General features: G+C 54.6%; 7 protein-coding genes across 7 annotated transcripts; 5 read left to right on the top strand and 2 right to left on the bottom strand.

The window, feature by feature from the left end:
• Nucleotides 1-2635: 2635 nt before the first annotated feature.
• Nucleotides 2636-3316, top strand: W97_08452 (uncharacterized protein; the record flags this gene model as incomplete). Its single annotated transcript, XM_007786419.1, has 1 exon — nt 2636-3316. The coding sequence occupies one exon, from the start codon at nt 2636-2638 to the stop codon at nt 3314-3316; it is 681 nt and encodes a 226-aa protein (XP_007784609.1).
• A 926-nt stretch (nt 3317-4242) lies between these two features.
• W97_08451 (uncharacterized protein) lies at nt 4243-4791 on the top strand (the record flags this gene model as incomplete). Its single annotated transcript, XM_007786418.1, has 2 exons — nt 4243-4296; nt 4357-4791. 2 exons carry the CDS (start codon nt 4243-4245, stop codon nt 4789-4791), a joined length of 489 nt encoding a protein of 162 aa, XP_007784608.1.
• Nucleotides 4792-5309: 518 nt separating this feature from the next.
• Nucleotides 5310-6962, bottom strand: W97_08450 (uncharacterized protein; the record flags this gene model as incomplete). Its single annotated transcript, XM_007786417.1, has 5 exons — nt 5310-5528; nt 5666-5811; nt 5875-6361; nt 6461-6706; nt 6762-6962. 5 exons carry the CDS (start codon nt 6960-6962, stop codon nt 5310-5312), a joined length of 1299 nt encoding a protein of 432 aa, XP_007784607.1.
• A 2103-nt stretch (nt 6963-9065) lies between these two features.
• Nucleotides 9066-9662, top strand: W97_08449 (uncharacterized protein; the record flags this gene model as incomplete). The annotated part of the gene is made up of 2 exons (XM_007786416.1): nt 9066-9152; nt 9432-9662. The coding sequence occupies 2 exons, from the start codon at nt 9066-9068 to the stop codon at nt 9660-9662; spliced, it is 318 nt and encodes a 105-aa protein (XP_007784606.1).
• Nucleotides 9663-9983: 321 nt separating this feature from the next.
• Nucleotides 9984-15071, bottom strand: W97_08448 (uncharacterized protein; the record flags this gene model as incomplete). Its single annotated transcript, XM_007786415.1, has 2 exons — nt 9984-14722; nt 14771-15071. The coding sequence occupies 2 exons, from the start codon at nt 15069-15071 to the stop codon at nt 9984-9986; spliced, it is 5040 nt and encodes a 1679-aa protein (XP_007784605.1).
• Nucleotides 15072-15795: 724 nt separating this feature from the next.
• W97_08447 (uncharacterized protein) lies at nt 15796-18144 on the top strand (the record flags this gene model as incomplete). The annotated part of the gene is made up of 2 exons (XM_007786414.1): nt 15796-16012; nt 16097-18144. The coding sequence occupies 2 exons, from the start codon at nt 15796-15798 to the stop codon at nt 18142-18144; spliced, it is 2265 nt and encodes a 754-aa protein (XP_007784604.1).
• Nucleotides 18145-19695: 1551 nt separating this feature from the next.
• Nucleotides 19696-24418, top strand: W97_08446 (uncharacterized protein; the record flags this gene model as incomplete). The annotated part of the gene is made up of 5 exons (XM_007786413.1): nt 19696-19794; nt 19892-21021; nt 21079-23610; nt 23667-23793; nt 23846-24418. The coding sequence occupies 5 exons, from the start codon at nt 19696-19698 to the stop codon at nt 24416-24418; spliced, it is 4461 nt and encodes a 1486-aa protein (XP_007784603.1).
• Between the last annotated feature and the right edge of the window lie 1853 nt (nt 24419-26271).

The following is a 26271-nucleotide window of genomic DNA, read 5'->3' as shown; positions in this document are numbered from 1 at the left end:
TCTGAACGTGCTTGCAGTCTCACGGCGCAAGGCATATTGAGGCTCAATCAGCTGCCAGAGAAAGTCTGCCTCGTTCACATAATAGCATTGCCCCCATTCTGTTCACCGCTTCTCATCATGACTATCAACATTCATCATGCACACCGCCGAGCTCCCGATCAGTTTGAAGCCCCAACGAGCGAAACATTCGTGATGCTGGATTGCAAGTGACTATGGCTATGACATGCACCCGTCGCACGAAACACATGAGGCATCCATCGAAGATTGACACACTGGACTGCATGCGTTTCCGCGATCACCTGCGTTCTGTAAACAAGGCATCCCAGAATACGAAGCATTACCGAGCAGCTCAAGCTTGTGCCGCGAAGACCCTTCTACTTGGCTTCGATGGTGGCAGACGGAGCTGAAACGGGATAACACTGTGGCATCTCAGGCGTGCCTCATCATTGCTGGCACTCTGCTGCTTACGAGCATTCCGGCCGCAAGCTCGGATGAGAGCAGGTGCCACTGACTACAGAATGCAGAGTAGAACATTGTGGTGCGTTGACACATGCGAACATGTCCCGTCAACGTTCCAAACGCCAATTCTTGGCTCCACGAGGTGATGATGATCTTCTGAGATGGACGATCCACACAGCGATCGGGCACTCAGGTCAGAAGAAGTGGCGCGCGCATCCGGCTGAGGCCGTGAAGCCGCAAAATCCCCGTTGAAAATGCTTGGTGTCGCGGAACCAAGACGGGCCCAGCCTCTCAGGGCTGACGTCTTGCGCAGGCCTCTGTGTGGGGAAACGCACGTCAGTCCGGCGTCGTTGATGGAGACTTTTGGCCTGAGTAACGCGCGGTGGTGGACACAGAAGATTTTTGGCACCCCCGGCCGGCTCTTCCGCTGTGAGGTAATGGACGGCAGTCTGTGGGTCACGGGAGCTGGGTGCTGACAGGGCAAGCCTGCCTGAGGATACGGCCGCTGACAGACGCGCAACTGAGGACTCACGTGGACGTCTGGTAAAGATTGCCCGTGCTTACCGTCTGCGCCGCGCTCTGCAAGACAGAGGCAGGTGATGTTGGCCGGACGCGAAGCCATAGCCCTACAGGGCAGAGAGGATGCGGATCTATTCGTCAAGATAACGGCCACGCAGGGACGCAGACAGGACACGCAAAATCCGGTCAGCCAAAAGCGGATGCTGGCTGTGCCAAGTGGAGAAGAATAACGCTAAGAGAGGTGACGGACAAGGGGGAACGTTCGGCGCAGGGCAGCGGACCTCGACGTAAAGTAGAGTCACAGCTACAATAACGGGAGGAAGGACGATGGACGCGCTTCTGCCGATGAACGGGAGCGGACAGGGAGATGCCGTGTGCGACTGTTTGCGCCTTGTCCAGTTGCTCCCGGTGCCGGAAACAGAGTAACACACGACATAGTCATAGGTACTCGCTCGAGAAGTGCGAGACAAAGCACGGAGACGGATGGAAATGCACTTGGGAAGAGAGTATAGATGCTGGATAAACACCGTTGCTAGCATCCGTCGACAGTCGCAAGCTTGCGGACAGCGACGACACGGACATGCCAGATTCAACAGATTCAAGATATCGACTGCCTCCACGCATGGGTCTGCGCCGATGAGCGACCGTCTACCTAGGTACTCTATTGCGACAGCGATGGCGCCTGTCACGGTGGAGCGGTGTCACCGCGACGATAGATGCAGCGAAAGCGCGCTTGCTGGGGTGATTTGCGCCAGCCTTTCCACTGCGGGCGAGGGCTAAGCTGGAAGCGGACGCGCCGGAGGCACTGCTTCACCGAAACTGCCCCTCCTCTCTCTCCTCAACACGACACCCCAATATCGCTCGCGACGCCGGATGGGGGCGGAGTCAACACGATCTGAGACCAAGGCCGGCGCAGCAAGCTCCATCTTCGAAATCCTTCTTCCTGTCCGCGTCTCGCGGCAAATAGGCGGGGAGCTCTTGTCCTGTTCTTGTCCGCCATGGCCTTGCCGCTGCCTGGCTGCCAGTCATCCGCGCCTGCTCGAGCTGCTCGAGCTGCTCGGCTTCCCCACTGCCCCAGCGTCCAGCCAATAATGGCTCGGGGCCAGCCTACCTCCTAAGGCTGTTCCAGGCAGGTTTCTGGCGTGTTTCGCTCGCGACGGCTTTCGTCATGCCCAGTGTCCGCACACCCCTCCCCCACATACCTTAGACTGCGCCGGATCGGTTGCAGGGATGCGGTTGCTGGTAAGCTGCCTGGGGTCTCTCTGTCTTCCTGGTGCTTTGAGGCGCGGTACAACGCCAATGCCAGGCATCCGCGCCATGGGACTTTGTGTAGAGTCAGACAGGTAAGAATATATCTTTTCCGTCCTTCCCTGCTGTCGCGCAATCTGTCCATTCTCTTGCAACAACCCTTCAGAGTGTCATCCATATTTAGCACTCGAGTCTGAAACATTCCTCCCACACCCTCTTGCCAAAGCTCCGTTGCCCTGTTTCGGCAACCCGCCATCCCCAGCATTGTCACCACCACCACCACCAACATCAGTTACCGGATTTAAAGCTGCCAACACCCGTCGTCAAGTTGGCGCCGCTTCTCAAGTCCATCCTTAAAAACGCGCGAACAATCAATCTTATGCCTTCCGTTCATCGTCAACACGGCGCAATGCCTACCGTCGTCCAAAACGCCAAGCCTACACCCCGGAAGGACGATCGCGTAGTTGGTTTCCGCTTCAACCCAGTGGACGGCGTCTCGCGGCCAGTCTTGGACTCGGAGCACTGGGCGCTTTACAACTTTGAGATGCATGCCCGCGGTTGCGAGAGCTGTTCCCGACCATACTACGTTCACCGATCCGGCCAGCGCCTGTGTGATACCGGGCACCGGCTCGCGCAGGAAGTCGCGACCTTCATCTACAATCTAGAAGGCATCCCCTACTCGACGCACAAGGAAGAAGGCCGGCTCGTCCGTGTCGAGATCCCGCATGGCTACAGCCAGACGAAGGGACTGCTCAGGGCCATGGAGCGGAGCTTACGTCACCGACGCCAACAGGACCCCTTTGTCAGCATGGACAGGACCTACTACGTTGCTCCTCGACCGGTTGAGCGCACGTGGAAGGGAGTGAAGGTGGAGCAACCGAGGAAGCCGGAGAAAGCAAGCAGCACGGCCGCTACGGTGGATTATCCGATCCGAGAACGGAAAGCCACCGTCGATGTCTCGAAACGCGGCTCGCTGTACCAGGCCGACATTGTGGAACAGCGCAGGGCGTACAAGAACTATAACGTCGAGATCCGCGAGCCACCGCGGCGTGATAGGGAGGAGCGGCGATCATCGGGCTACTACCGCTGAAGAGCAAGAGATCATTGTTGGATCGTTGGGGTCGTTGAGTTTCGTGCTTGCCCTTCGACTTTCCTATTCACCAATTTGCATCCGACCCATGTTGCGATACACAAAAGGGATTGCACCGCCTCATGGCGTTCTTCATCTCGATCACCCTTCAGCACAGTCAGAGCACTGCTTGTAAACGGCACCTCCATATTGACGGACGACTCGGGAAGTCTTTCCATCCAGCACCCTCTCACAGAGTAGAGTAAAATCTCTTCGAGGTTCTCCAAATACGTTAGACGCATCTGCACATAGCGGGTGTGGATCGGACTCAGCAAGGTTGATCATTGCAGGATATAACGCCACTGCACCCAGTGGAAGGAGAAGAAGAAGAAGAAGGATTTTGAAGCTGGTGCTGTTTCTGAGCAGGATGAGTTTTCGCACTCAGTAACTCGAGCGTCTTGGGTTTCGTTGGCACGTTGTGCTTTCCAAGTTGTGTGATCAGAATGACCAGGGGCCAGTCGGGGCTTCTAGAGAGGCACACCCTCTCTCATGTAACTTAATACATTGAGTGAACGAATGGCGTCGGCGATGATACTGTTGTCGGTGACTGCAGGAAGAAGTATTTCGACGAATCAGAAGGATTTCTACGTTTTGTTTGCAAGATTCGATGTGTAGCAGCTCTGTCTTTTGACAAAATTACACTTGACTCTTCATGACTTCTTCTCTTGCAGACACGATCACTCTCCCTCCGCGAGATAATATATAATGAAATGCGCGTAGAGTTTTGAAGGGCACTCGAGGTTTCCAATACATGTAACATGACATCACCGCTTTGTCTGGACTTGATTCAGAGAGACACTCACAAGAAAGTGATATTGCAACACTCTGCTACGTACCGTAATTGAACCAAGGCCACTTTGTAACTTCCTAGGAACATCACAAATAACATGGCGAACGACATACCCTGCAAGATCACAACCACCCAAACGGCGGACGAAGAGGTACTCACCCGCCCATCGCACTCGACAAACAAATACCAACCAACCACTCGCTGAGCACAGAAAAACATCGCCGTCGCGAAAGAATACATGAGTATATCCTACTCGCCCAAGAACAACAAAGGCCGCTCCTCCGTAGAGCACCTGTGCACCTCAGACGCCTGGTTCTACGCCCCGACCACCTTCCCCGACTGCAAGACACCCCTCGACTACGCGGACTCGCACGCCAAGGTCATGGCGAGCGTCGCGGACCTACACATCAAGTCTTACGACATCGTCTTCGCGAAGGACGGGCACGTGCTGCTCAAGTATTCGGCTGAGGGCAGCCACTGCGGTGAGCCGCATAATGGGATCGAGGCGACGGGGCGCAAGGCGAGCTGGGAGGCGGCAGCGATATTCGAGATTAGGGACGGGAAGGTGCATAGTTTTACAAAGCAGTGGGATAAGTTGAATATGTTCAAGCAGTTGGGGTGGATGAAGGGGGATGAGTATGTGTAGGTACAGGAATGTGATTGAACCAGATAACTACTCTAGGGTATATGCGATTGTGCCTTCTGTCTCGATAGTTACACTAGTCTGCACGGTAAACTCAAGCTTCATTCTCACTCGGTGCAGTGAAAGCTCCGCTTTCAAGTCTGCTGGCCTCCGCGATATCTAGTCCTCTCTTTGCGGTTCTTCCTTTGCCTCCGTTCATATCGGCAAGAAGTCCTCTTCCGCTCACTCAATCCTCTCGCTGCATACAATCATGGGTGGCTTCTCGTCTTGCTCGCCGCTACTGCTTGAGCGTTTACAATTTCATATCGATCCGAGCTATGCAGAGTTGAGTTCTCAGGTGTGAAGTAAGAGCGCACTCCATGGACTTGCAGTTATCCAAACCTCTTTTATCTTACAGCGTCAAATCAGGAACCTGTTCAACGTTACTTCTGAGATGTGAAGCGACATGACTGTTAACCGGAATTCAAGTCTAATTACCCCAGCGCTTCCTCGATGTTCATTCGCGGCCATTGCATGATCCATCACTCTTTCTTCGTGCCAGCGGAAGGTAGAATCTTGCCTGTAAGCTGCCCGAATCCAATGCGCGCTCCATTGGCACCCTGAGCCCATCCCTCGAACGTCACTTCATCGCCGTCTTCCAGCCAGGTGCCTCCGATATCGGGGACTTCACGGGTGCCGTCGACGGTCAACTCGAAGAGACATCCGTTTCGGGCCGTTGATGGGTCCGGCCACTGGGATTCCTGCACAGCGGGAAAGGAAAGTTGCGGTTAGTCAGTGAATTCATGAAAGGGGCGTAAGAGCAACCGAACTGGATTGTTAAGGAGATTTACACGTGCAGCAATACAGTGTCGAAGTATGGAGAGAACCCCGTACTTACGGGAGACGAGACAGTTCCAGAGCCAAGGAGTTCACCGGTCCGCATGCCGCATCCGGAAGATGCGCGATGGGCAATCATCTGACCGGGGGTGAAGAACGAGTGTTTGAGATTCGAGGTTGAGACTTTTGCGCTCTCCTTTCCCGAGCCTGCGGTGGGAAAGCAGACGTGTCAGCTGAGTCGGAATCGCAGCGGAGCTCGGTTTTACTTACGTGCAAGGGACACGTTAAAAGATACGTCATAGATAGTTTTGGACAGACTAGAATGGCGGATATGCGTGGGAACCTGATCATTTTGCTGACCGAGTGGTTCTGTAGCTGACGGCGCCAACGCCTCTGGGACTATGACCCATGGAGAGATGCTCGTCGCAAACGCCTTGCCGTTGAAGGGGCCAACCGGCAAGCTTTCATACATCTGAATGTCGCGCGCTGACCAGTCGTTCAAGAGCACAAAGCCAAAGATATGGTCTGAAGCTTCGTCGGCGGTGAGCGTGGTGCCGAACGGGACGGGCTTCGCGGTAAGAATACCCATTTCCATTTCATAGTCGAGTTTTTGAGTGGGCGCGTATTTGACTGAGCCGGTGGAGGAATCCTTGAAGACTCCCCGCGGTCTGGCGAAATTGGTACCAGAGGGAATGATGGAAGATGTTCTCCCGTTGTATGCCATCGGACTGTGGTGGAAGTTGGGGGGAAGATCCATCTTGGCCATTCGGCAGCACTACAGCACGGGAGTTAACTAGCTGCTCCCGTTTTGGTGCACTCATAAGCGCGATCGCTAATGAGACTGATATGCTTAAACTGACGGGAGATATGGAAAGAAAGGACTCACGTTTCGGACATGCTCTTCAAAACAGCTGAAGTCGGTGAACTCGCTGATGTGCATGGGAAGATGCATTTCTACATCTCGCAGCCGGTAAAATGCCCCCTCATTGACATCGCGGTCTGTGAAGAGCGGAGAGTCCTTAGATGACAGCGCTGTTGTAATAGCTTCTCGAGTCTTCGACCTAACATCGCGAGATAGAGCGGCGAAATTGTTGAGGGTTTCCTCGAGTATTGTCAGCTAACTGGCGGGGAACCCAACTGGTTTATGAGTGAGGTACCTGTGCAAAGAGGTTACCAAATGCATTAGACACTTCGTCGAAGACGCCTCGACGCTCAAGATAAGCTAGGTCAACAACATATTGCCCAACGGCTGTTCCTGCTCGCTTCTTGGCATCCTCCCTGGTGCTGAAAACTCCGTAAGGAATATTTTCCAGCGGGAATGAGCTGCTCGTGTCTATCGAAATGGGAAATTCCGGCATCGTCTTTAGCTTATGTATAACCAACCGCTAACTCGCACGGGATCTGACTATATGCTAGCCCCTGGACAGAAGATCGAGCAATTACAACTAGAGACAAGAACAAGACTAAGCGCGCAAACTTTTAACGATCTGGAGAGAACAAGACTGCTGATCTTTTGAGAGGCGTGGAATCAACAGAGACCGGTGTCTTTCCGTGATATAGTGCAGAGTGTAAGTCTGTTTACATCCATTTGCACCGTAGCCTCGGCCCCGCCTGGGCCCATATCTCGGGATGTGGGGCTAGAAAGAGTAAATCGGACGACTCTCGCTCCCCATGATAGACGCACATTATCTTTGAGCAGACACCGTGCTCAGACGTTCGAGTATTCTGCATTCTCCTTAGTCTGTTGTAGTACGCAACTGCAGTGTTCTAAAACGCTGGATCGCCTGGCGAACGAGGGTCCAACGCTCGTGTCGCTCGACACGCCGTTTCAACGATATAGACGGTTATACGATGCACTAACCGCTTATTACAGTCAGCTAGCCCTTTATAGTAAGATTCTATTATCGTGATAGCTCGTTAGTACCTTAAGATCGCGAGTATTAGTGGAGCGGTAATCCGGAGCTGCTGGGTGGTGTGCTATAGTAGGAACCCATTAGCCACTATTCACTAATCACCTCGCGCTTATCTAAGACCTCCGTACTAAGATCGAGAATACTAAGGTCTGCTATCTTATAATGGGCTAGCGGTCGTCTAAAGCATCACGACGATAAACGGGCGATAGACGAGCGAGGGTGAACGAACGTCGTTTCAACGAGTAAGGCGTGCACGACATAGAACACTGCCTTCATGACGTTCCATAACTAAGACTTCTCGATACAGACCCACCAGCACCGTCAGCGAACAAAGACGAATGTCTATTTGCCCGCAAGATTGTCAACGACTGGGCGCCAGACGAAATTGTCCTCTCACGCCAAGCCACCAAGAAGATCGAAGACATATACAGGGATGTTCGTGATGTCGGAACAGGCTGCGCAATCATCTTTGGTCTTGCTGCCTATTTCGTGGGTCCACCCGTTGCTGGTGTGAGTGCTGGCTGTGCTTTGGGGGCTCTTGCACTGGACAGGATATCCGCACATGCGGAAGAGTGCTTGGAGAAAGGCCAGTGCTTGAAATTGAGAGGTTGAACCATCCCATTTTGTGTGGGAGGAGATCAGTGTTGCAGTCAGAGTGTTGGGCAATGGGTTGATCCATGAGGATGTTCGTGATACTGACTCCGCCGCGACCGGGTTGCACGATTGGCTTTCCACCCTACGGTTTCTCTACATGGCTCTTCATGGACAGAGCTGTTCTCGGCCAACAATTGCCGGCTTTGAATGTTAGTATAGCTCCTTCTCACGGTCTTCAAAGGATGTGGCGTTTTATTGTTGCATTGGTGCAACGTGTTTCCGTATACTTTTACCAAGTTAGTAAAACAACGTGTTCCTAGCAGCTGACAGTTTGACAATGCTGACTGGAGATGACCGTCGCGGTTATCACTTTGCTTGAAAGCGTACCCGGCTTGATAATCTTCCCCATCCTGCTTTGTGACAGTTTCGCTAGCTGCCCCTGTAATCACAGTCGGAGAGAATGCCGCTGCGATTGATACATGGTCTTATAGCGTGGCCGGCTTGAGAAGTCCTTCGGTCATGCGCGAAAATATTTAGGAATCTACAGCAACTTGTAAACCGATCAAGAAAGATGGTTGTACGGTTCATCTCCAGTTCCGAGAATGTTAGGACGCGAGGTCATTACGAGACAACAGACGCAGCTGTTCGACTCTTCAAGCAGCCCTACATAAAACCCCCGTTCTACTGTGTTGTCGTGCTCGAGAGAATATCTTATGTAAATGCACAAAACCCACTCGGGTGAATCATTAAGCTGAACTCAGGATCGAGGGATGTCACCGCCGGAGCGCAGTCCGTAAAACCGGTTTTACAGCCCTACGCTTACACGTGATTTTCAACGTACAGCTACATCAGCGTCTCAGACTTACAATCGAAAATCTCAGCTGTACCACCCTCTAATTGAGCTAATCTCTAGAAAACGAGTCGAAATTGTTCTGACTGATATCCTTGAGAAATATGTCCGGCAAGCAAGTCGCAAAGCAAGACACGCAGGCGGGCCGGCAGGTCGAGGAGCAGGAATCGCATGCGAGCGCGCAGGCACAGGTACAGTGACTTTCTATCAATCTTCGGACCGCAACTCCGGACAAGATTTGTAATGTTTTTCTCCACTGTCATTTCAACTCCTTCCGAAAATTCTAGTCTCTGAATCAACGACCCTCGCGATGCAATTCCCCTCCTCTCCATTTCCGTTCCATCCATTTCTCCAGTGCTTTCCTCGCCTGTCCTTTCCTCCTCACCCCCTCTCCTTTTCTCAAACCCCCTAAAAACCCCATCCTCTCCCATACCTCCCATACCTCCCCCTCTAACACTCCTCTCACCCAGGCCGGACTCAACCTGAACATACTCGGCGCCCTCAGCGGCGCGCTTTCCAGCCGGTCAAAGAGGACCAGCGAAACCCACGACGACGGCTCCTCGGCCTCGACTGAAGAGTCTGCGCACGCCGCGCGCGCAAACGGCGTCGGGGCTGGGAACTTCAGCGCTGTGGGGAGCGGGAAGGCCGAGGCGGGGCAGAGGAGGATGAAGGAAGTTGATCATTTGGGGATTCAGGAGTAGGGTGAGGTGAGCTGGAATATCGATAGTCAGATGAGGACGAAAGTGTTGGAGATAACCCGGTGGTGTGTTGGCATATCTTTCAACTCTTAAACCTCATAGGAGGCCGATTTCCAATATCGATATCTGGTGAACCTAACGCTCAAACTGGCCTAATTGAAAAAGCACCACGTATGGCTCCAGTCCGCCATGCTTAAACGCCCTGTGATGCATCAGCCCAACCTCGCTTCCCAAACGCCTCCCAAACCAGTCACCCGAACCTTTCCCGAACACCCTTCCATCCCTTTTGGAACCCACCCAGAACCCTGCCAAAAAACCCCTCCATCAACCCACCCCTCTCCAACACCCCTCCAACCCCTTAACCCCCCTCGTAGCAGCAACAACATGCCACGGTACAGCCCCATGCCTCGTGCCCCTCATCCCCCTAAGTCTCGCCAAAAGTCCCAATCCCCTATAAATCCCCAACGCGTCCTTCAGCACCGCCTCCGGGCTTCTCGCCCACTGGCTTGCCTCCGCCGTGCTCACACCCCCGTTCCCGTCCTGAGAAGCCGTCGCAGCAGCAGCACCAGCCTGCGTCCTCCGTCCCCCCACCTCCCCAACAACCAACAAATTAACGCCCACAGCGATCGGGCCCCTCGGCCACCGTGGCGGCTCTTCAGAATCATGTGCCAGGTTCCGTCCCGCTTCACTCCCCACAACCCCGCGCTTGACCAAAAAGCCTGATGCGAGCGCGGGACGGTAGTCGGTTAGCGACTGCAGCGTATTGAGGCGGTGGCCCAGTATCACGGCGTAGGTGTCGTCGGTTGCGTCTGTGAGGCGGGCGTCCGGGTCTGTGGTTGAATCTGGCGCGGGTTGTGCGGTTTCACTGGGAGTTGCTGTGCTGGTGGGCGCGGTGGCGGCAGGGGTACCGAAGCCGTGAGGGAGGTCGGTGGAGGGCGAGGGAGCTGGTTGATTGGGTGTTGCGGGTGTAGAGGCGGAGAGTGGGGCGGGTGCGGGAGTGTCCTTTGGCACAGGCGGGAGGGGGAAGTCCATGGTGAGTTCAAGGGGCGGGGTGGGGTCGACGGCGAGGATGGCAATAGCAACGGACAGCGGACACGGAGACTGCACGATTGCAATCCAAGTGTCTAGCTCCTCGCGACTCATGATGCCGGCGCGGGCGATGCAGAGGCGCCACGTCACCCGTCTTTGTTGCATGATTTCGATGGTCGCCTCCCATATCTCGCGCGCGATATCTGCGAAGGTTCGCCCGCCCCACAAACAGTATGATACCGTCGCTTGGTACTTTCCGGTGTTGTCCGTCCAGGCGACTGTGATCCAGTCGTCATCGATGCTACACGCATAGCCGACGTGCATGTACGAATTCTCGTGCAGCAGATCGGATGGTGGATCCGCTTGGAGTCTGAAGGGAATGCTCTTCGGCACCGGCTCTTCCAGCTGTATCGAGGCGGCGCCGTAGATGCTCAGCGACGAGCGGTCGGCGGGCGGTGCGCTAGGTGGACAGCGATCGTACACTTCACGGGCTAGCCTGAAATACGTGTTCGGATCCAGCACTATTAGCTCCTGAAAGGAGGCGATGTACTTGATCGGCACGACTTGTAGGACAAGGTCAGGCTTGGGTCCAACCTCTGGCTGCGCTTGACACCCCTGTCGATACACATTGAACAGCGTCCAGAAAGCGCTGCAGAGATTCCAGAAAGCGCGGGAGGTCTTGAATGGGTTGATAAGGTAGATGACAATCGCGTCGATCTTTGCCTCGCCACGATCATAATCTGGAGCAGACCAAGCTTTACCGAGCGTCTCGAAGACTTCATTGACCGCGCGCATGACACTTTGGAACGACGCCTCTTCTTGCAGCTCAATCGCCACCAACCCGTTCTCGGCGCTCACTGTTTCAGACAACTGGCCGGGCCCATTAGCGCGGATGTGAGCGCCAAGCCTGCAGCTTTCGTAGACAAGGCTCATAGTACTCAGAAAGTTCTCTGCCGGCTCATGAAGATCGTCGCTGAGAGGGTAGACGCAATATGCTTCCACGTTCTTTTGTCCGGAGACAGGTCCAAGCCCAAGGACGTCCCAGAATGCGATGGCCGGCGGGGAAAGCTCCCACGTCTCTTCCGCCCGAGAGACTCGAATGTGAGGTGGCCTGATGTAATGCATCATGTTTTTAACTTTATAGTTATCGTCCTCACCGGGCTGGCTTGATGAGGAAGCGTGCCTCCGCGGTACCGGTTTCGGCTGAGTCTTGCTTTGCTGTGTTCTCTCTGATACAGCATCCTTGAGTGTCGCATATTCTCCAAAGTCGCGCAACTCTGCTTCTCTGAAGACACTCCTGATGCCAGCCACAACAGACTCGCTTGGGTTAAATGAAGGGCATTCAGGCACAATTTCGGCTGGGTCGGCGAACCGCGCTTTCTCATCTTCCAACAAATCAAGTGTTGAGAGAATGACCTGGTCCGCGAGAATCTGAGCGATGTGGGTCAAATCTTCGCCAGTCAAAGCCGGACCCAACAGGACGCGGTCTTGCTGAATGTCTGTTATCGGCGTTGAAAGATTCATAGGTGAGACCGCATCCATGAATGACGAAGACTGGGCAAGCGACTTTGGTGGAGCGACAGCAGGCGCGACGAAGCCTGCCAGCGACCAGTCTGCAGCATCGGGTTCAAGGAAGCCCAAAATTCTGACGGGGTTTCTAATGGCTTGCGCGTTCTGTTCTGAGTCGGCACCTTCCGTTCTACTATCGCTCTTGGCGGGAGAGGAGCATGCGGACGATTCGCTGCCTTGCCGGACTTCGCGTTTCCTCTTACCGGTAGATGTATGTGGATGTATGTGAGCGGCCCTCGAGTTCTCAGCGTCTTCATCGGACGAGTCCTCGGAGGAGCTTCCGCTAGTGACGTCGGTAAAATCATTTTCGGAATCATCTAACACATCGTTATCAGGAATAGTGTTTGTACGGCGTGTTGTGCTTGGCGGGGCGGTTGAATCTATGCGTGGTATGATTGAAGATGATAAAGGTGTTTTGAGCTTCGCCGGCAGACGGATAAGGGAATCGTCGAGTCCTAATGAGGCACCTTCTTGTTCCAGTCCAACCTGTGTGGCATGGTCATCAGATGGTTGCTTCGGAGAGGCGAAGCTGAAACGGCCATCAGCACCGTACTTCGCATCAGATAGGCTTAGTTTCCTGTTAAATTTAAGGGGATCAAATGCGCTGTGTCTCGGAGCAGTTCGAGTGACACCATCAAGGTTCTTCGCTTCGCCAGGTTCAAACATCTTCGGAGATGGGTACAGCTTCCGCTTCACAGCAAGCGGGCTGAGAGGCGGAGTCGGCTCGGTCGTAATGGTCATGACCGTGGTCTTGCTGCTCGAGTCGCATTCCGTTGCCGCTCCTGGAACCATGCCTGATGATCGAGAAATGAATAGGGGCTTTTCCTGTGCGGTGATGGCTTGTGGAGGAGCAGGAACACCAGTCCTGACAGGCGCGGGCGCTGACGGCGAACGCATGTCATTCGTAAGCTGTTCATACGACGCAGCATTCTCGGTTGCGGAGTCCTGGATTTGGGCATGATTCGTGCTTTCCAATTCACCACCCACAGCAAGCTCCTGTTCAACCAAAGCGTCCAAAGCGGCAGCATCGTCCTTGTCAGCGGCAGAATCGTCGAAGAAGTCAAAGTCCATATCAGTAACGTCATTGGCTCCATACGTATCGTCGTCCATGTCGCCGAACAGATCATCTGTGTGGTCGTGAGAAGGGCTGTGAAGATCCAAGCTCATTGGACGCTCGAACGCATGGTCCTGAGTCTGTATAGATTCCTTCGCATGATCGGTATCCAGGTGATCCTGTGCAGGAGTGATCGGGGCTCTGTTGAACTGCAACGGAGTTGAGGCTTCGCCAGAAGCCGGACCGACCGGGCCGTGGAAAGGTATGCCATCAGGAGGCGTAGGATACACCCCGCTTGCGGTCTTGATATCGGCCAACGCTGTGCTACGGGGCTGGAATGGAGAGGATGGCTCCAGCTGTGTCTGCTCGGTTTGGTCTCTTGCTGCCTCCTCTTCGGCCTCCTCCGCCTTCTCACGGTCTTCAAGTGCCTTTTCTCTCTCCGCCTTGCCGAGAATCCATTGCTTAGCAAACGATAGAGGATCTTGGAAGCCTGTTTGATGAGAGGTCTGGAACCATTCAAGTCCGTTCTCTTGTGCGGATCCTGTTGAGTCAAGGAATTTTGACTGGGCGTCTTCTTGATGGTAGTAAAAGCATAGCGAAGCTGGCCAGAGCACGGGTTGGTTTGAGAGCTGCGGTGTAGGGCTATTGTCCGTATCCGAGGGGAGCACGTGACTCGGTAACCGGACCCTGACCCAATCTTCATCCTCTTCAGTGCCGTCTAAGAAGATGCCTTTCCGTTCTAGCCATGCGTTAACCGCAGTCTTCCAGTGATGCGACCAGTCTTCCGGCCGTTGCGCTCTTGACCGCTTTCGAGGCTGCTTACTGGAAGCCGGATGGTAACCTAGCGTGCTCGGCGGTGCTGGCTCTACCAGCGTGACCAGAGCTCCAGAAGGTGCGATACGAACAAGCCTATTGTCCGGTTTGAAGGTTGAGTTGACTTTGCGAGTGTCAGCAAGCCGGTAGACCGGGTGCTCTATGTCCGTGGAGGATGTAATGACCAGTGTTCCCGCAGTCGTTAGCTGGACATGCAATGCTGTTAACCACCGGGGATGCTCAAAATGTCGATAGGCATGTTCATCTAGGTCAGGATCCGGGGGCGGAATTGCAATGAAGGTGCGAGCGTTCAAGGGTGTTACGTGGTTGTATCTTGCCAGGTAGTAGGACGCCGTGCCGATGACTGCCGCCGTGAAGAACTCGTAAATGGAAGTAAGACTCTCCAGCTGCTGCTGAAGGGAAGAGCCGTAACTTTGTGCGCTCGGGCTGTTGTTCGCCTGCACTATTCTTACATTTGCGGTTTGGTGTGACCGAGAACCGCCTTGCAATGCGCTCAACATGGCAGCATTGTTTATAGCCCAATCTTTGTAGCCGAGTTTGTTGAACTCGGTAGCCTTCACTTCTCCCTGAGTAGCTCCTAGTGTGGGTCAGTAGGGAGCAAATGAGATGCTTGAGGTTGGCTCACGGTTATGGAAACAGTCGTCCGTCCGTAGAGAACTGATCTGTTGCTCCAGGCTCCCCAGCGAGATTCGACGGTCTACGTGACCAAAACCCCAAAGCGCGCATGTTGACAAGTCTGCAGCGACCAGATAGCGCTGCTCCCTCAACGACGCCTCAACCCTCTGAACGTGTTCTAGTACTTTCTGGCACCTGGCAGAGTCGGTGATATCGGCTGTTGTGTCGCACTTGGTATGGTAGAGGTGGTAAGCAATAGTATCGAATCCATCCTTTCCATACGTCAGCGCAATCGCAGGGCGGCTAGGCATGGCTTCATAACGTACAATAGTCTGAATGTTGGTGTGACAGGCTTTCAAGAAGTCCATCACACCTTCCGTCAAAGCTGTTATGGAACGTGCAAATGGAAGAGACGTTGTTGATGCACACCCAAAATGGCTGTATGCGCCTTCATCAACCTTGATAGGAAGGGGCTATTCTGCAAATTCACGGGGCTTGGTGTCACCGTCGACCCGCACGAAGACGGAGATACAGCTGCCTCTCGGGAAAAGGCAGGCTGTAGTTCGAGGTCGCAAAGATGTGGATATGTCGTCGGGGCATAGCTGACCCGGACGGAAGAGCGTGTCGTCGAGTGCGGACCTGGGGAGGGTATATGGACTTGCACGGAGGTCGGCTCCGCACACGAGTAGTGCCGTGGCTTAACAGCGATCGATATATACACAGTAGTGGGCGGAGCGCGGTTTCAAGAAGGGCGAGAGGGCGGACGGGCAGGACGTCTTTGGATGGGGTGGATGGGGTGGATGGGCTGAGGTGAGCTGGCTGGCCTGGCTCGCTCGCCGGTCGCAGGGACTGGTCCGCCGGTTTCTCGGGTGTTTTCCCTGCGGTTCGGGCGGGATGATGTGCCCTCGGCCCGCTTGAAGCTTCAGTTTTCTTGGGAAAAAAGGCCGCCGCACGATAGTTGTCGAGAGGCGGGCTGCGACAACCTTTCAACTACACACACACACTCTCTCTCACTCACTCACGCTCGAATCCAGAATGAAGCTATCAAACCACTCGGCCGTACCCGTCTACACCATCTCTGGCTCTTCCACCGCCCGCCCTCTACCGGACTGGCTTGCGCGCAAGCGAAAACGAAGCCTGAAGCAGGACCCCGAGTTCGCCAACCGTGTCGAGCTTCTACAGGACTTTGAATTCGAGGAGGCAAGCTCTTGCGTGAGGGCCAGTGAGGATGGCAACTGGGTCATGAGCACCGGTATGTTGACTTCCAGCGAGTGAGTCTCAGCTACACATCGTTAAGCCACCAATACCAGAGCACTTTCTAAGACTCTACATGCAGGAACCTACAAGCCTCAGATACACACACACTACCTACCGCACCTATCCCTATCCTTCGCGCGCCACACCGACGCCCTAAACCAGACCTTCCTCCTCCTATCCTCCGACTACTCCAAATCCCTCCACCTCCAGTCCGACCGCTTCCTCGAATTCCACACCCCGCAAGGCCGCCACTACTCGACGCGAATACCGCGCTACGGGCGGGATCTGAAATATGACAAGCGCTCCGCCGAAGCGCTGGTGCCCGCCGTCGGGGTCGACGGCGACGGCAACGGCGAAGTCTTCCGCCTCAACCTCGAAGTCGGGCGCTTCATGAAAGGCTACGAGATTGATGTCGGCGGCGACGACTTCACTTCTATGGGAGGCGGTGCACTGCAGGGCGGGATCGATACCGGCAGCGTGAACACAGCCGCCATAGCGGAGGAATCGCACAACCTGCTCGCGTTCGGGACGTCGCTCGGGACAGTCGAGTTCTGGGACCCACGCTCACGCAGCCGAGCCGGTGTACTCGCGCCGCCACCCTCCGCGACCGCTTTTGACGCCCGTACCGAAATCACCGCACTCGAATTCGACCGCTCAGGTCTTACTCTTGCCTCCGGCACCTCCACAGGCCTGATCCACCTCTACGACCTCCGCTCCCCTCTCCCCCTCCTCAAAAAAGACCAAGGCTACGGCTTCCCGATCCAAACTCTAAAGTTCCTGAACCCGACCACCACAACCCGGCAGCGAACCTCGGACCCCAAAATCCTCTCCGCAGACAAGCGCATTATCAAGCTCTGGGACCCCTTGACCGGCGCGCCTTGGACGTCCGTCGAGCCCGCAGTCGACATCAACCACGTCGAGTGGATCGCAGACAGCGGGATGATACTAACCGCCAACGAGGGGAAGGCGTTACACTCGTTCTTAATTCCGCAGCTGGGCCCGGCGCCCAGGTGGTGCGCGTTCCTGGACAACCTTGTCGAGGAGATGGCCGAGGACGGCGAAGACCCCGCTGCCTTCTCCGGAGGCATCAGCGGCGCCGGTGCCCGCAAGGCAGGCGAGGTCTACGACAACTATAAGTTCCTCACCCTTCCGGAGCTGCGGGCGCTGAGTCTGGACCATCTAGTCGGCACGACGGGGTTGCTGAAGCCGTATATGCACGGCTTCTTCGTGCAGCAGCGGCTCTATGAGGAGGCGAGGCTGATAAGTAACCCCGAGCTGTGGCAGGAGAGGCGCGCGAAGAGTATCCAGGAGAAGATTGAGAAGGAGAGGGAGAGTAGGATTAGGGGGAGCAAGAAGGTCGCTGTTAAGGTTAATAGGCGGTTGGCGGAGAAGATGGCGGAGAGGGAGGAGAAGAGTGAAAGGAGGAGGGCGAGGCGAATACTGGAGAGGGGCGGGGATGACAATATGGTTGATGAAGCTCAGCCTGTGAAGGCGGTGGATGCGGCGGCGGAAGAACAGGATGCGGAGGAAGAAGCGCCGAGGAAAGCGAATCCCCTAACAGATTCCCGTTTCGCGAGACTCTTCCAGGACGAGGACTTCGAAGTCGATGAGACCTCGCGAGAGTTCCAGTCTATCAACCCCTCCACAAACCCCTCCGCCAGCTTCCCCAAGGGCCTGACAGCCGTCGAGCAAGAGCAGCTCGATGGCCGCCGCAGCTCCGACTCCGACGACTCTTCGGACAATGATGACGAGAGCAGGCCGCAGCAACGGCCGCAGCAGCCAACACAGTCAACGGACAAGAATCGCCTCTCCTCCTCCAACTACCGCAAGTCCGGCCACCGCTCCCAACGGCCCCAGATGCTCGTCTCATCTTCTACAAGCAGTAAACCGCAACAGCGTCGCGACAGGTCCTTCGGCTCGCGGGCAGCCTCGCTGAAGGACAATGGCAAGCGAGGCCCTGCGGGCTCCAGGGGCGCGGCGGTCGGGGAGAAGGAAGTCACGTTTGCGCCGGCGAGGGTAGAGAAGGCTGGGCGTAGCAGGGGTAACGAGTTTGCCGGGGGAGGAGGGCAGAAGCATGAAAGAAAGGATAGGAGGAGTGCTAGTGGGAATGTGTTTAGGCGGATGTGACAGACATAGAATCTGATGGAAGTGATACCTGTAGTGCTAATGTCAGTCAAGCTGATAAGTGCCTGTTGTTATGGCGCTCTGAGAAGCCCTTCTGTGAGGTATCGTTTCTCCGCACGGCTGCCATCATATTCGCAACCCTCAGCTGGGCTTCAGCGTTCTACAGAGGGCATGAAGCTGGCGGCATTGTATAATAGATGTGGAGCTTGAGCAAGTAGGCGTCTGATGGTATATGTTGCCCTTATTGTCCGGACTTTTTGCACAGTTTCGCTGAGAAGACAGGGAGCGACAAAAGCACGAAAGCGTCACATTATTGGATATCTTTCGCTGACTACTACCTCATAAACCCAGCACGGTTTTTTGACGCACATGTTTGCAAGTCGCAGCTCTATATCAAATAAATACTCGTGCCTCAGGTTGGATGTTGGTCAGGCTGTACACTAGTGTCTATTCCCTCGGCCACTGGAGTCACGATTGGCTTGGGTGATCTCCAAGATCTTCTGCAGTTTGGCCGCTCCCTGGCTTTCGAAGAGTCATGCATCGGGAGCGTCGTGAGGTAGAAATTCCATTGCAGTCGGAAGTAGCTCCCATTGCTCCACCAGCTGAAGGCTAGACGTTTACCCTTGTGCGGCTGTGCGGGACCTGATGGCGTACGCCAACTTTTCAGAGCATAAATAAGCTTTGTGGATGTCATAAAACGCCACAGTCTGATGGTAAACCTTTGAACGCCGTCTCGGTTATCGACCTGCGCATCTTTACTAGCAGCAGCAGCAGCAGCAGCAGCAGCAGCGGACAGGCACGGGCTGTCAGCGAATGACTGAGGATCGGCCGTCTTGTGGCTTGACAATCCCTCTGACCGGCCTCGGGATATGTATCCAGGTCCCCTACGTTTCAGGTGCTGCCCAAGGCATTCCGGCCCAGGGAATTGAGCGTGTATGATCGGCGGTGTACATCTTGCTTATTCCCTTGCAAAACCCGCAAAACGCTGGCTCCAGAAGACCGTCCACATCCCTCGAAGAAGCGAGTTTCATCCTAAACGTTCACCTAGCCACTAGAGCCATGTTACCTACTCTCTTCAACTCCCCAGCAGTCAGTCATTGTGCATGTTGCTATGTCGCCCCGTCTCCGGCGCTAGCAGACGTGATCGCGGGCCAGTAACGCATCTTCCAAGGTTGATCGACCTCCGCCGCCTACCCACCATCTCCCACCACCAAACAGTTGCCCGACGACCCTCGGTTGCAGATGCAGGAGTGTGTGTGCTGGTGACAGCGATCAGTCCATCGCCTGAGTCGCCAATATACGGATTCTGAAAAGCTTGCGTCTTCACCGAACCGCATCTACTTGTGCATCTCGAGTGGCGTCGACGTCCACAAGCAGCGCATCTTACCTCTCGAAGCCAGAGAAGCGACCTCGCTCCGCAATCGCAACCCTACCATCCGCTCACGGCAATTAGCAGAACCTGTGATGACCTAAGACGTTGGCTCAGTTCCTCCTGGCGGGCAACACCACCTCCGTCGCCAACTCTCCTTCCTGCTCCCCACCCACACCCACCCTATGGCGGACGAGTCTCGGAAAAGCGGGCCGTCCGTTTCTAAGCCGGATAGAAAGGAGGCGGCTCAGAACCCTTCGCTGGAGTTGGGCGAGGGCGCGAAGGTCAGTGTCTTCTTGGCACTACACCCTACAATGTTTTTCCGCAGAGCAAACGAAAGACCGTTGCAGAAGTCTGGCTGCGGCTGACCTCTCTTCTCAGACCAGGACTCGGGCACAGAAACCGGCTGGAGCCAGTAATGTCATGCCACATACTGGCGAGTCAATGGACCCTCTGAGCCCGGACGCCTCTGACCGAGTGTTCCCCATTCGTAGCGTCGTTTCGGTCGAGCCCACGCCTACGCCTTCACAAAGATTGGATCGGGAAAGGGATTCATATTTTCATACTCCAGCTCGCGCTAGTGATGCGCGGCGGAAATCTGTGAGCATGGGATCGGAGGGTTCGCAAGCAGCAAGGTCAAGGCAAAGCAGCACAGCGGTACCTCAGACTGATGGCGACAGCGATCGAAGAGCTGGTGCACCTCGCAGAGCCGACCCCGGCGGATCATCTGCACCCAGAGTACCGCCGCAGCTTTTCAGCGACTATGTATCGAGCAAAGGTTCAGAAGGAAGCGGACAGGTACGCGAACGGCCAACATCATCTGGAGACGACCGACCCCCGTCTATCGAGAGCACTAGGAGCAGCATTGACGGTGGGGGCTTAGTTACAGCTAGGTTCCAACATGTGATAAACCAAGACGGTCACTATGTTGTGACTGGAAGAGACGGCGACACCCTCCGGCGGTGTGAGGACGAAGAAATCCACATCCCTGGAGCAATCCAGAGTTTCGGCCTTCTCATAGCACTCCAAGAAACCGAAGATAACAAGTTGAAAGTTAGGATCGCCAGCGAGAACGCTCAGCGCTTGATCGGATACACACCGAAGCAACTGTTTCATCTCGACAGCTTTTGCGATATTTTGTCTGATGAACAATGCGAGAATCTGCTAGACCACATCGATTTCATCAAGGATGAGGATGCGGATGTCGCTACTAATGGGCCCGAGGTGTTCACTATGTCGATCCAGACGCCGCAGAGGAAGCACAATAAGTTGTGGTGCGCCATCCATATCAACGATACGAATCCCGGATTGATCATCTGCGAATTCGAGCTCGAGGACGACCCCGAATTTCCGCTTGTTCCACCCACCGAGCTGGCGCCGGAACTGCCCGAGAATACATTGCATAACCAGCCGACGGCAGAAGAGTATGCGGAAAGCACCCAGAACAGTAGCAGGCCTCTGCGGGTTTTGAGGAGCGCAAGGCGAAGGAAGGGGGAGGCCGCTGCCATGGAGTAGGTCTTAAACTCGCAATGGCGCATGTTTGTTTCACTGACACATCTGGACTGCAGGGTTTTCAACATTATGTCACAGGTACAGGAGCAGCTCGCTGCGGCCCCAAACCTTGAAAAATTTCTCAAGGTCCTGGTCGGCGTTGTGAAAGAGCTTACAGGGTTTCATCGCGTGATGATTTATCAGTTCGATCAGGCTTGGAACGGGCGCGTCGTAACCGAGCTTGTGGACCCAAGAGCAACTCGCGACCTTTACAAAGGGCTGAACTTCCCTGCATCCGATATTCCTAGACAGGCTAGGGAACTCTACAAGATCAACAGAGTACGGCTGCTATACGACCGAGACCAAGAAACTGCGCGCTTGGTGTGTCGGACACACGAAGACCTAGAGCGCCCTCTGGACCTGACCTATTCCTATCTACGCGCTATGTCACCCATTCATCTTAAGTATCTCTCGAACATGGCAGTGCGATCGTCTATGTCCATTTCAATCAATGCGTTCAGCGAGCTCTGGGGCTTGGTCGCTTGCCACTCGTACGGACCCCGGGGGATGCGGGTCTCCTTTCCAATCAGGAAAATGTGCCGGCTTATCGGTGATTCCGCCTCAAGGAACATTGAGCGGCTCTCGTACGCTTCGCGGTTACAGGCGCGGAAATTGATCAATACTGCACCATCAGAACACAACCCCTCCGGTTATATCGTTGCCTCGTCAGACGACCTTTTGAACCTGTTCGATGCGGATTTTGGAATGCTCTCTATCCGAGACGAGACTAAAATTTTAGGAGATGTGAAACATTCACAGGAGGCCCTGGCAATGTTGGAATACCTCCGTATGCGCAGAATCACCTCAGTGACGGCATCTCAAGATATCACGCAAGATTTCCCCGACCTCAGGTATTCTCCAGGCTTCTCGTTCATTGCCGGTCTGCTTCTGGTGCCTCTTTCCGTCGGGGGTAGCGATTTCATTGTAATGTTCAGGAAAGGCCAGCTCAAAGAAGTGAAGTGGGCTGGAAACCCGTACGAAAAATTCATCAAAGAAGGCACCGAAGGCTATCTAGAACCCCGAAAGAGCTTCAAGGCTTGGAGCGAAACTGTGGTCGGAAAATGTCGGGAGTGGACTGCAGAGGAGATTGAAACTGCAGCAGTATTGTGCCTAGTGTACGGCAAGTTCATCGAGGTGTGGCGGCAGAAGGAGTTGGCTTTGCAGAACAGTCAGTTGACGAGGCTTCTTCTGGCGAACTCTGCACATGAAGTACGAACGCCTCTCAACGCTATCATCAACTACCTGGAAATTGCTCTTGAAGGCACACTGGATCAAGAAACACGAGAAAATCTAGCGAAATCACATTCCGCGTCAAAGTCACTCATCTACGTTATTAATGATTTGTTAGACCTCACAAAGACCGAAGAAGGCGCAGACCTCGTCAAGGGGGAAGTCTTCGACCTCAGAGCTACTTTAAAAGAAGCTACTGATCTGTTCAGGGGCGACGCAACTCGGAAAAAGATCGAATACGATGTCACGACGTGTCCCGATGTGCCACAAAATGTTGTCGGCGATCAGCGAAAGATCCGTCAAGCCATATCGAACGTCACGGCGAACGCAATCCAGAATACATCTAAGGGAGGCGTCAAAGTGGAGATGTACATTGCCGCGTGGGACGGAGACAATCATGTCGACATTGAAGTGGCTGTGCAGGATACTGGCATTGGCATGCCTACCGAAAAGCTGGACGCACTCTTTCGCGATTTTGAGCAGGTCCAGACCGAGACGACAGGGAGCCCTGCGCTCGGCCCAGAGAAGCTGATAGAGGGGACACAGGAGAAGAGGACGCTAGGTCTCGGCCTCGCAGTGGTTGCTCGAATAATACGCAACATCAACGGCCAACTGCGGCTTAAGTCTGAAGAAGGCAAAGGCTCGCGATTCGTAATCCAGCTGCCGTTTGAGCTCCCAGATGACCAGCAGAAATCCCTTACGGGCTCCACTTCCGGCACCGTAACTCCTCAGCCTGCGGCCGCTGAGTCGAAAGGCGAGATTACACTAGTGGCTCGGGATAGCGACCAGCGCAGAGGCTCCAGCAGCCAGCTCGTCCGGAAGAACAGCGCGGACAGCGTGAACAGCAGGAGGAGCGCGGCTTCCAGTACCAACAGTGTAAAGAGTGACGTGGATAGGCTCATCAATGCCATCCGAGAGCCTCAGAACTTCGAAAGCAGGCCGAACGCTGGCGAAAGAAGCACAAGTGGACGATCTGGTCGACCGCGGCTGGAAAGTAGGCGCAGCCATTACACCAGTCAGCCGGCCTCACCCCAAAGGACTCGAACCAGAAGCATTGAAATGCCTCCGCCAGAGCATATGCGTTCGGTCGAGCATATTACTCCAGGACAGGACGATCTTCCTCATGGTTCGGCGCCAGTCAAGGCTATTCACATGCCGGGCGAGGATACAACATCGATCGAGGATTCAGCCCGCTCTTCTCGGATACTAGGTGAAGTGGAGAATCACAGCAAGGGGACTTCATCACGTCCACACGAGGATGAACCACCATCAGCAGATCATATGCGTATCCTGATCGCTGAAGATGACGTAATCAATGCGTGCGTCTGCCATACCACGGAGCCTTAGCATAATATTTGCTGACTTTTGCAAACAGTCGAATCATAACAAAGCGGTTAGAGAAACTGGGCCACACCACCACGCTAAGCGTCAACGGAGAAGAGTGCTCGGCGGTTTATTGCGACCATTCTGGTCACTTCGATGTCATCTTGATGGACATGCAGGTTAGTAAGATCCTGTGCTGGACCTGTATAGCATGGCTGACATGAAACTCAGATGCCGATTGTGGATGGCATGACCTCCACCAAGATGATCCGGTCCTTCGAGAAGTCTCACCCTACCCACATGCTCTCCACTCGCGCTACTCTGAACGGTCGAGTACCGATCATTGCTGTCTCCGCCTCCCTGGTGGAGAAAGAGAGACAGAATTACATTGATTATGGCTTCGATGGCTGGATCATGAAGCCAATTCGCTTTGAAAGACTCAGCGAGCTGCTCAACGGTATTGTAGACGCCAAAACACGAGGAGAGAACCTTTACCAGCCGGGCAACTGGGAGAGGGGAGGCTGGTTCAACAAGGCGCAACCCAACACGTCTATGGCGAAAACCGAGCCCTCTGAGAAGATTCCATTTAGTGGCCCGTCTAATGAGGCGAAGGCCGCAGCTGCATCGGATGATCCTTTCGTGGGCAATGGCGGCGAAGGCCGCATTCCGGAGGAACAGAGGCGCCTTCGCGAGCAGCAGGAGGAAGGATCCATTGCCCCGCCCGATGAGAACCAACGGACACCCTCTAACGAGGAGTCGGGAGAAGAAACTCCGCCGAGGTTGTCTTCTCACAACACTACCTAGCACCGTTCATCCTGTCTGTTGACCGTTTTTTGAAGCATTTTTGCCTGCTCGCTGGCGCCGGGTCTGTCGATTTTCACTTCCGCTTTCACGTTATCGTGCATTCTCACGGCGTTTTCATTGCTCTGGTGAGATACACGCTCTGTACCAGTACGTGGACATTAGGCGCATGACTGTTTGTTAGAGATGGCTTATGGGGAACGGCTTACTTCACGTTTTGCGCACATGCACGGCTTAGGCTTCTCGTTCGAGCGTTCCGTTTGGCACGTGGGCGGAGGCTCGCACTTAGGTGGTTGAAGGCCATGCGGGGCCAGCGGCTCTGCTCTGTGTTGATGAACGGTATAGGGGTTGTATAGTACATCGTGGATGTCCAGACGTTGATGGCGGCACCCACAAAAAGGTCCACGGACTAGAACTCAAGCCGGTAATCAAGTTGCAAAGGTTTACCTCGACCTTGCGACTGTTTTACTACTGAGCAGTCCACACGTTTTCGGTACTCGAACTCAGCCAACCTTGCATCGCAACCGCGCAACCCTAGGCACAACCATTCATGGATAAACCCTGCCGTGGGACAGCGGGCCGTCTCCGCCCTGATCCTGCGTTGGTCGGCCCCTGAGGACCCTTGTTGCATGCACCACCCAGACAAAGTTTTATGAATACACATCAGAAATGGGTTCCAAAACAAAGCCGTAAAGGCACCTACTAGTTCTTCGTAATGGAGAATCACAAGCTCTCCAGCATATCGAGCATAGTAGATTATATATATGAAGTCTAGAAGGATGTGTGGTTCACCTAGAGCCCGACATCTCAAGCCATCCGACAGCTTGTGACTGCAACTCTACCACTTTTCGCGGGGTTGCCATCACCCCGAAGTGAAAAACACCACGACTTTCCGATTAGCTAGCTCACAACCGTACATTACCTACGTCGTGCCATATCCGCATGAGGTGCTTACCGATGGCACGATGTGATCTTCCCGGTGACATGTGAGGAGACGGTCCCTCCTTTATGGTTGCGAAGAATATCTTCCAGAGGGCGTCGGAGCTAGCCCCGAACGCTGGATATCTTGAATACCAGGGATAGCCTACCTGACCTATAAGGGAGACCGCTGCATTACCTGAATACAGACCTTCTTTCCAGGCGAATTGCAACTCTGATAATCCGATCGTGTAGACCCAAGCCATCGCACCACTCCGGCATTCCGTTCCGTGCTGTAGCTCTCCCCGGACTGCTCCATAAGCTACTTATCGTGATCTTCGCGCTGTCTCGCGAGCTCGAAGCCAGCGAGTATCTTTGCTTCGCCAGCGCTGCAGTCGTCATTCGGCGCCAGGTCAACAGCCGAACTGTGCTGATTCCGAGTCCATCAACTCGGAAGTAGCGACCACTGCCGTCAGTGTGGCGCTGGGAAATTGACCTGCAGTCCAAGCGGGCCGTTTCGATGGAAGCTCATGGATGCCCTTGCGCTGCGAACCGCCCTCCAGAAATTAGCGGATCGACGCCTGAAACGGCCTTTTGCCAACGGCCTCGCCTTGCTTGCGTGAACGGAGGGCGCTTGTGTACATGGCGGCTGTTAGCCAGATGAGCATGCCCGGGTCTTGGGATGAGGGTGAGGCCTCGGCGCTGACTTGAGGACCTTTGGTCAGGATGCCGGGCTGGCTTTGACTGAATCGAGGCATGCCGACAAGGCAGGCTTCTTGGGCTAGCACGGGGAGCGCTGTGCGAGGTCGGTGCAGCGTCGTGAGGACAAGCGTGCAGATCTTAGAGTGTCCGTCTCTGTGCATCCGTCTGTAACTGAACGATTGCACGAATCCACATTGAGGTCGGGCGATTGCTCACATTCACGATACGCTGCATAG

The sequence above is a fragment of the Coniosporium apollinis genome, assembly GCF_000281105.1.
Source record: "Coniosporium apollinis CBS 100218 chromosome Unknown supercont1.57, whole genome shotgun sequence".
NCBI classification, from domain to species: Eukaryota; Fungi; Ascomycota; class Dothideomycetes; genus Coniosporium; species Coniosporium apollinis.
This window is presented reverse-complemented; position numbering and strand designations above follow the sequence as displayed.